The 10,346-nt window shown below is 32.1% G+C and overlaps 1 protein-coding gene across 1 annotated transcript; it reads left to right on the top strand.

Annotated features, from left to right (window-relative positions):
- Nucleotides 1–7,111: 7,111 nt before the first annotated feature.
- LOC106643771 (uncharacterized) lies at nt 7,112–9,951 on the top strand. Its single transcript, XM_089588810.1, has 6 exons — nt 7,112–7,219; nt 7,288–7,492; nt 7,553–7,782; nt 7,853–8,295; nt 8,854–9,193; nt 9,265–9,951. Exons 1-6 carry the CDS (start codon nt 7,140–7,142, stop codon nt 9,899–9,901), a joined length of 1,935 nt encoding a protein of 644 aa, XP_089444936.1. The 5' UTR covers nt 7,112–7,139; the 3' UTR covers nt 9,902–9,951.
- The last annotated feature ends 395 nt before the right edge of the window (nt 9,952–10,346 follow it).

Genomic DNA, 10,346 nt, shown 5'->3' with positions numbered 1-10,346 from the left:
GTGTATGTAAAATGTCCACCTTGAAGTTTAAATTTAATTCGTTGAGTAGTATTGTATTTGACACAAATAAACCAAACAAAAACTATATACTACTTGATTCTTTTGTAAACGTGTCTTTTGTGATGGTGTGTTAACTGCCTTCTGGGTGTTGATACTTTATATACAATTGGAATTCTCACAGAATCTCTGAATTCTTACAGTGTCATTTACTTGTTAAGAATCAGCAATATACATAATCATTAAGTTGTATTTTTTCATTATAATCCAACGAGCAATACATCTTGGAATTGGTAGTCATAGTATGCTCTTTATTAATTACAGTATTTTTTATACGCATTAACGGTGCTGCTCTCGTTGTGATTAATTTTTTTGAGAAATCTTATTAAGTACAATTACAGGGCTACAGGAAAAATATTATCGCTATGTTAACAGTATCGGCTGCGTTTTGTAATTGCTGTCTATATAAAAATAATCAAATATCGTTTGGCTGACTAATTGACAACCTAAACGGAATGTTGCCAGAACCAAGTAATAAAATATCGCCAACTAGTTTTATGAATGTTGGTGCTTTGGTGAATGGTTGTAAGCTTTTATTTCAAGCTAAAATCCACACAGAAAACTGTTAGTTAATCAGTGATAAAGATATCGTGTGTTAATATTGCTGTAATATTGTAAGTATATAATTGGATCACAGTGAACATCGATATTTTAACTTAGGCTATCCATCCTCACGATTAAAGGCTATCTACAAATTACTATACCTTTACAACATTACAGACAATGAAGACTTTTGTTTGGCATAGCGGAAACAAAAAAAAAGTCAAGACCAGTATTAGCGAATGAGCGAGCGCGCGGTGGCTCGGTCGGCTGGTTTGTAGGACGGCCCGCGGGCGACTGCGGGTTTGGTTCCCGGCCATTGCGACTCTCTCGAGCAAGTATGCTCCCCGTGAAATGCTGGGCAGGGGGGCGACCTACTCGCAGCAAAAAGGTCATACCGCTTTAGATCATTCGCCCTCGAGGTGGTATAAGTGAACATCATCACCGTACCAACGAGAAACTAACAACCGTATCCAACAATGTGAAAATGTAACTAATAATTGTAATGTGTAATCAATGCTGTTGTAATATATGTAACAAATATAATTGTAAAATGTACCTTACCGTACCAAGGCTATATGAACTAGTTTACAATAAAGCCACAAAATAAATACGCTACGTACCTAAGTAGGTATTTATTTAAAAAAAAAAAAAAAAGAAAAAAGAAAATTAGCGAATGAGTCCTAATTACGACTCACCAGAGACAGACATATGACTCATCCGGAGCACGTCACGTTAAGAGTTATTTTTTTACAATTTCATGTATACAGGAGTTTGCGACAGTCACGATAAATGAATGATCGCCTTAGTTGAGCCATCCCAAACTACTTATCATTGCAAAGTAAAATAGTTGCACGAACGTCGTTATATGCCCTTTCTACTTCAGTAAAGGACACGCACCTCCACGGCTGATCTACTGATAACAAACTCTCTTTTTTCGGAAGAAAACAAAAGAAAACAAAAGAGAAAGGAAAAAGAAAATCAATTTATGTGGGCGAGGTTTCTTCGTGCTAGAGTTTGTAATGCGTTGGACCGGCTTTCATCCAATGAGCCCATTGATTGTCTTCGACGTGTTGCCGATGGTCTCACAATACTTATTATTTTATTTTTTCCGCCGCCCTTTTTTTCTCGGTGCTATTGTAATTTGATCATCGCCTGTTAGATGTTGGTATGAGCTACTGGTTGAGTGATGATTTTCATTTTTTTTTGTGGTTTTTTATGATAAAAAAAATGTCGTTGGATCGTCGAGTAGTCCTTTAAGGAGTATCGTGATAAGTACATTTTGCCAGAATTATCTCACCGATACCTAAGTGCTTAAGTATTAAATTCTTATTGAAAAGTGTCGTGTACGATTATTTTTACTTCTTCACAAAAGTAGCTTGGTAATTGGGTGAATATCATGTTTTTTACAATTACAGAATCGAAGGCAAAAATTTTTATCTGTACTTGCGGGTAAGTGTTTGTAGGAAAACAGACATGACTAAGGATTCTCTTACTAACTTGAACTGAAGGAAACTTTTTTTAGTTGTCTGGCTTATGATTAATTTTTTCCATTCGTGAGAATCGATGTTCTTTAAAAAGTTAATTTTTTTTACATTTATGTGTTCCTAGTTATTTTATTTCATCATAAAATTATAAATGATCAAAGAATTTTTCAAAAAAAAAACGTTTACAGATAGTAATACAAAAAAAAAAAAAAAAATTATGTGGATGTTTGTATGGGTATGGATGATAATAAATTTTTTTTCGTAATGCTATGAAACATTTTACGTCATATAAATCATAAATTATGATCTGGTCTGTAGTAAACTTATATTTGATATAAATAAAAAATTAACTTAAAACAATAGTGCCAGCACTAAAGTGGACCAAATCAAGTTGTTACAGCCAGAAGGCTTAAAGTTTAAAATAATAAGAAAATAAAACACAACGTAGGCTAGTAACAGAGAGAGACGACGAAAGTCGGAAGGGCAGATGTCACGAGACGGCGACCGCTCGTCGCTTGTCGGCGGCGATCGGGCGTTCTCGACTCTATCGACAGGCCCGCTCATTTCTTGAAGCAGTCCTCGTAGCGCTGCGAGAAAGAGAGCATCTCGAAGGAGCTCTGGCCTTGCACGCATTTGTCCGGGTCGTCATCTGGAATTCGTGGGAGAAATAATTTGGATAGGATTTTTTTGCATGATCTTACGCAAAATGATCACCTAAAAACGAATTTGCATGTTGCCAGGCTTTAAAAATGTAGGAAAAATGTTTAAACAAAATTTTTTAAACAAATTAAAAATATTGTATATTTTGCCCTAGAAAAAATTTTTTTAGCTTTTTTGGACAATTCTAAACAAAAAAGAAGTCCTGCTAATTTTCTCTAAAATTAATACTTTTCGAGATATTAATTGTACAAAGTTTAAAAAACCGTGAAATTCGCCACTTTCAAGTATAAAAAACAACAATAAAAATTAAAAATTTTGATGTTGCCAAAGTTCTCAAATATTCTTCAAACATCCCTTGACAAAATCCTAAGGCGTTTCCGGATGTTATTTTACTGCAAACCCTTCATTTTTAATTTACAATCAAGCGTGTGCATTGTTACGGTCTTCTGCTGCTGGCCGCGGCTCTCATGTTCCGTCTCTTTCCCACTCACGAGGAGTACACGGAATTTACTGGCGCTCATATTTGATTTTAATGGTAAGTATATTATTCTTCTATAGTTATAGGGAATAAAAATAATTATACAATCTTTCATATTGATGAAAAATAAGGTCAACCTAACTGTTGCTATATAAACATACAAGTATTTAAATAAAAACCAGGGGGGATAAATGGGTCATGGGACCCACGGTAAGAACGAAGTTCTTTGAACATGACGAGTATAAAAACACAATTTCTCAGGTAACAAGGGGGTCGCCAGACCCATTGAAAGAACGAAGCTCTATAAACGTTAATACTGCATTCATGTAGTTCACTAAACAAAAACTTGAAAAACGAATAAAAAAAAAAAATAAAAAAAATAGTTCAGTACTCACGATGGTTAAACTTCATGAGAACGTCGTGCATAAATACAGTACTCACGAAGTTTAACCATCGTGAGTACTGAACTATTTTTTTAATTTTTTTCTTTAATTCGTTTTTCAAGTTTTTGTTTAGTGAACTACATGAATGCAGTATTAACGTTTATAGAGCTTCGTTCTTTCAATGGGTCTGGCGACCCCCTTGTTACCTGAGAAATTGTGTTTTTATACTCGTCATGTTCAAAGAACTTCGTTCTTACCGTGGGTCCCATGACCCATTTATCCCCCCTGGTTTGTTGTTGTTTTTTTTTTATTTTTTTATTATTTTTTTTTTTTTTTAATTTCTTGTTTTATTTATTTTTTTTTTCATTTCTTGTTTTATTTTTCTTCATATTTCATTTTATTACATTTTTTTTTATTTTTTTGTATTTCCTTTATTTAATTTCTTTCTTATTTTCATATTTAATATTTTTTTTTTCATTCCCTTTTTTTTCATATATCATTCTTTGTTTTTCATATTTAATTTCATTACTTTTTTTTCATTCTTTTGTATTTCCTTTATTTCGTTTTTTTTATATTTTTCTATTTATATTCATTCTTTTGTTTTTGTTTTTTTTTCATTTCTTTTTTTATATTTCATTTCATTATTTTTTAATATATTATTTTATTTGTTCAAATTTCATTTAATTTCATTATTTCTTTTTTTCATATTTCGTTTCTTTTTTTTCCATATTTAATTTCATTACCTTTTTTCATTTATAACAGTAATTATTAGCATTACTGTAATGCAAAAAAAACCTCAGGTTTAATGAAAATACAAATATTTAATGCGTAATAACGCGCCTTATTATATTTATTCTACATAACCATATTTATGCTAATTAAATTTTTTTTTTTTTTTTTTTTTTTTTTTTTTTTAGAATTGTAAAAGAAAAAAAAATTCAAAGTGAAAGAAAAATTACTGTGGGGAAATAAAATTAAAATTTGTTAAAAAATTAATTGCTTGGGAGTGTGAGGTGGAATGGTGGGTAAAGGTATGCAGAAGAGTAACACGGCACGGTTGACAAATGTACATATATAGTTAGGAGAGGGGAAGTGTGTAGAGAACACTTGGTGAGGGGGGACGGGGTGAGGGGAAAAACTTGAGAGGAAGAGATTTCTGATTCAAAAAAAAAAAAATCTGTCGGTTTTAAAATTCCAGCCCCCCGAGTAACGCGACATAAAGAACTTCGTTCTAAAAATTATTTTAAGTTAAGCCTCAGTTTGAATGGAATATGGTAACAGAATTTTATACGTTTACGTATACTAACTTTATTATTCTTCTTTGAAAAATCGTGTAAAACTAAAGCATGCCACTGTAAAAAAAAAGGTTTGAATTGTATCGCTCTGTGCGGTTGTGATTTAAATGTTTGCGAAAATAAATGTGTCGTATGTGTAGAAGAAGATGATTGTTGATGAAGCGTTGTAACTTTTTGTCATTTGAATTCTTATTTTTTAAATAAAGAATTAAATAAATTACGTGATTTTGTTTCAAAAATTAAAATCAAACCTAATCCTGATCCTTGTACCTTTCAGCAATTCAATTTATTTTATCTGGCTAAAAAAAATCGGCACGGCACGGTGCTTGATACATTTTCAAGTTGAATTAGATTTTCGCAATTAAAAAAACATAACTGGATTTTTATTCCCACAATTACTATAGAAGATTAATGTACTTACCATTAAAATCAAATATGAGCGCCAGTGAATTCCGTGTACTCCTCGTGAGTGGGAAAAAGACGGAACATGAGAGCCGCGGCCAGCAGCAGCCGACCGTAACGATGCACACGCTTGATTGTAAATTAAAAATGAAGGATTTGCAATAAAATAACATCCGGAAACGCCTTAGGATTTTGTCAAGGGATGTTTGAAGAATATTTAATAACTTTGGCCACATCCAAATTTGTAATTTTTATTGTTGTTTTTCATACTTAAAAGTGGCGATTTTCACGGTTTTTTAAACTTTGTTCAATTGATATCTCGAAAAGTATTGATTTTAGAGAAAATTTGCAAGCGATCTTTTTTGTTAAGAATTTTCCAAAAAATTAAAAAAAAATATTTCCAGGGCAAAATAAACAATATTTTTAATTTGTTTAAAAAATTTTGATTAAACATTTTTCCTACAACTTTGAAGCCTGGCAACATGCAAATTCGTTTTTAGGTGATCATTTTGCGTAAGATCATGCAAAAAAATCCTATCCAAATAATTTCTCCCACGAATTCCAGATTACGACCCGGACTATATCGTGCCGAGGAATCACGCTAGTGAGTACGTTCTCGTCGTCGTGTCGCTGAATGCGCCCGGGTTCACAGCTCGAAACGTGACTTACGTTAAATGTGGGCTACGTGAGACGAGAGGTCAACAGTGGTTATGAATTAATCACTGGTTAAATTAAGATCTTGGGGCCCCGTCGTGCGTTTATTTGCGTCTTTATTAACAGTGTATTCGGTCGAAATCGTTATCAAAAAATTGTAAAAGTTAACGTTTCTTTATGCTTGTATTTTTAATCAAATTAAAACCAATTACTGTTTGTACGTACTAAAAAGTGAATTTCATTTGAACTGTAAATTAACCAGCGTTTATTTGGACTATAAAAACCAATATTAATAATAATTTTACTTCAATTTGGGACTATACACAAGTCAATATTTTAAATGTATTCTTTTGTTTGCAGTAAAAATGCTATTGTTAATAAATACAACAGTTTAAAAACAAAGACAGTAAAACTTATTTGGACGAATATATTAGTGTAGTGTCACGCATTATTTACTACTGAAACACAAACTATTACCTTGCAAGTGGTAGTACCGCACTACTTGATAAAATTTGGGCCGAGTAAATATAGCCTTACTCTTTCAAAGAATATTAGGTCCAACACTAATGGAAATAAATGTTTACAAAGATTGTTAAAAAACTTATGTATCAGGACTTTAGTAAAACGTTATGTATGATATAGAGATAAGGGAGTACCAAATCTTGAAAGCAAACTTGTGATTTCCGACGAAAATCACGATAGTGTAAAGTAGTAACTAATTGTTCCTTCACATACATTGGAGCGTAAAAAAAAAAATGTGAATCGCACAACACGGCAACTTCGTTACAGTAATCGTAGTCACATACCTTTACATTCTACTTTATGTGTGTATAAGTCACATATGCTTTAGTCGTGTGTACAAGTAATGTCCGTCATCACATTACGAAAGCCAATTGTGGTGATAGTAAATTTTCCAATACCTACAAAGTCTTATCTTTTAAAACTGCCAGTGGCCAGTAACCAAGACGTCACCTCAAATATTTTTCAGTGTTACATAAACTGCTATTCTGGACACCGTTACTGTTAATAACTTGAAAATACATTACAAAATTTCGACAACGTATTTAGTCACGCTTCAAAATCCGATACAAAAACATATAATAACACTTATTTCTTGATTTTATTGATTAGCATCCAGTTTTACTATTTGTTCACTGTGTTAATAAGAAAAATATATATAATAATGAATAATCAAAATGAACAAAGCATTCACGATGCAATTAGTTCTGGTGACGTTGCTGTTGTACATAAAATTTTACAAAGGTAGTTTTTCTTCAAGATTATAGCAACACTGGTGAAATTCTTTTCTAATTTCCTCATGTTCTACTCAGGGATCCATCTTGTATTCATGATTGGAATATCAACTACCGAACTCCTCTACATTTAGTCTGTGAACGTATTTCTGAACTTGATTCCGTAGAAGCTGACGATGGACTATCAATAATAGCGTTACTTCTCGACTATGGGGCAGATGTAAATGCGAGAGGAGGATTTTTTTTTGATTCTCCACTACATTTCGCGGTTAAAAAACAGAAGGTATGGTTCTTATTTTTTTTTAAATATCCACATTAACATTTTAAATGTTTAAATTCATAGATAAGCAAAATAAAATTTCTACTGGACCATAAAGCTGACCCAAATGTTATGAATAAATTCGACGAAACAGCCTTACATTTGGCCGTAGAAAACGATAACATTGACATTATAGAATTGTTGGTAACACACAAAGCACATCTAAGTATTGTTAATTACTATGATCAGACACCATTAGATATTGCTATTGAACATTTCAGTTTTGATTCTTTACGATTACTTGTATCATTTGGGTAAGTATGTTACGCTTTAATATCATGACCATCACATACTTTTGTTAATTCAATTCTTTTTTTCTCTAAGTGCAAAGAGCCAAAATATTTACGAAAGTTTACGTAAGGCAAGCTATACATGCTCAAATCAACGTGACGAGCAGGTTATAAACTATGTTTTAAGCCACGGTGCTACACTTGACATTCACAACAATTTTTCACGCAAAGCTCTACTCTACTATCTGGAAAGAGAATATCACACCAAAACTCACAAAAAATTCTTTCTTAATGATTTACTACCTACGCTGAGAAGTGATATTAATTATAGAAATTATAACTCGAATTTGCATCAAGCTGTTCTTGGAGGGGACGATGTAGCAGTTGAAACTTTGATTGCAGAAGGAGCTGACGTTGATATTACGAATGTCTTCGGAGATACACCATTGCATTTAGTATTACAAAAACTCCGCAACTGTTGTATCATACCGCTATATGAAGAGTTTAACAGCATCGCTGAGTTGCTTATTAAACATGGTAAATAAAATGATTTTAACTTTATATTTAATTAATACTTTGTATTAATTATTCTATTTCATTTTCTTGGACATAGTTTTGATTACGTGTTTCAAAAACAAGTTACAAGCTTAAGTGTCCAATGTAAAATAGTTATTAAAAATTGAAATTATTCAATTTATAAATTTCTCAAATTGATTCATACAAAGCTTCTTATAAATGCATGTGACCGAAAAAATTTTACCGCTACATATTTTTGTTTTATACTTAAGGCAAACAAATAGCTTACAGTTAACTTTACGCTTTATTGCAGTCCGATTGTTTTTAACTCGTTTCAATATCCAAACATGAACGATTGAAAAAATGATTTTTCAGAATATTCGTTTTAAAATGGACTTTTTAATAAATATTGCTTAGTAGATCTTATAAAATTTTATACATTTAAAAAGTCAGTATGCGTATGAATCATCATTATAAACAATTAACGTATTTATAATGTCTTATGTACACGGCCAATGGCTCTGAGGAATGACAGTATTTTTTTAACTTCAACTGAACTATTTTAATGGATCATTACAGGCAGAAATTTGCGTAAACGCAACTTCATCAGTGAAACACCCCTTTTGTTAGCTCAAAAGTTAATGGACGAAAATCTAGCAAAATTGTTGCTTAAAAAAATAACAGCAGTTGACGACTCAGGCATCTTGAGAAATCAGGATAAACTTGGATTGCAAGAACTAAACGCTGCTGTGGCTTTGGGCGATGAAAAGGTTGTCATTCAATTACTTGGAACTCCTGGTATTGATGAGGAGATACAAAGTTATCCTCAGAATGTTACAAGAGCACTATTTACTGCTGCGGATAAAAATAACCATAGAATTCTCAAGATCCTTCTGGAGGCCGGTTTCCGAACTGATAGGTTTGTCGTTGAATAAATAGTCTTTAAAATTCAATTTCTTAATTTGTGAAGTTGTATATACTTGTTGACAGACGTTTTTCTTACGAGATATTTCCTACTTCTCAGTGGGTATATACGAAATGTTACGAAAGGATATTATGTTTATTTTGGCAATTCAATGACAGTGTAGCTATGGATCGAGTACTTGCTAATATTGCTGAATCAATACCTTCAACGGATGACCGTCTGTACCTGCCCATATTTTACTACGCTATTTGCTTAAAAACGAACGATGTTCATCTGGACTTGATGCCTGTGAGAGGATTATTCAAGTTGTTTGGTAAATTATCCAAAGTTTTTTCTGATTGTCACAATAAGCTGGAGGAATTAAAAGAGAAAAAAGTGTTAATGATCTCTCATTTCGATATTGTAACAATGCGGTTTGATGCATTTGTAAAATTACTGAAAAATAAGGAATACCTTTATGAATGCTCAGGCTTGTACTCGTCACTGCAAAAAACAAAAAAATTATCTTATGATGAATTTGTATTGAAAACTCGTATTGAGCTAGCATTAGAGAAGAGGCAAGTTTTGGATACTGCAAAGGAGTGTTTGAATGAATTGTTGGAGGAGACTTTAGAGCCATTTGATTGTGTAATGCTTGAAATACTCACTGGGAAAATTCTTTCACATCTTAATATATACGAGTTGCAAAAACTTGCCAAATAAGTAAAATATCCACCTTTAAGGTTAAATTTAATTCGTTGAGTAATATTGTATTTCACATAAATAAACCAAACAAAAACTATTTACTACTTGAGTCTTTTGTAAACGTGTCTTTTGTGATGGTGTGTTAACCGTCATCTGGGTATTCATACTTAATATACAATTTGAATGCTTACGGAATCTCTGAATTCTTACAGTGTTATTTACTTGTTAAAAATTAGCAATAAACATAATCATTAAGTTGTATTTTTTCATTATAATCCAAGGAGCAATTCATCTTGGAATTGGTAGTCATAGTATGCTCTTTATTAATTACAGTATTTTTTATACGCATTAACGGTGCTGCTCTCGTTGTGATTGATTTTTTTGAGAAATCTTATTAAGTACAATTACAGGGCTACAGGAAAAATATTATCGCTATGTTAACAGTATCGGCTGCGTTTTGTAA

This window comes from Copidosoma floridanum, unplaced genomic scaffold (genome assembly GCF_036245765.1).
Source record: "Copidosoma floridanum isolate Cflo_tuat_1 unplaced genomic scaffold, Cflo_Japanese_pri ptg000007l, whole genome shotgun sequence".
Classification (NCBI taxonomy): Eukaryota; Metazoa; Arthropoda; class Insecta; order Hymenoptera; family Encyrtidae; genus Copidosoma; species Copidosoma floridanum.
Note: the sequence above shows the minus strand (reverse complement) of the source record. Positions and strands in the feature narration are given on the sequence as shown.

Bases quoted from the DNA above. Each gene is read 5' to 3' on its own strand.
- LOC106643771 (XM_089588810.1), top strand. From the start codon at position 7,140: ATGAATAATCAAAATGAACAAAGCATTCACGATGCAATTAGTTCTGGT. The intron at 7,493-7,552 runs GTATGGTTCTTA...TTAAATTCATAG, and splicing joins TCGCGGTTAAAAAACAGAAG to ATAAGCAAAATAAAATTTCT. The intron at 8,296-8,853 runs GTAAATAAAATG...GGATCATTACAG, and splicing joins TGAGTTGCTTATTAAACATG to GCAGAAATTTGCGTAAACGC.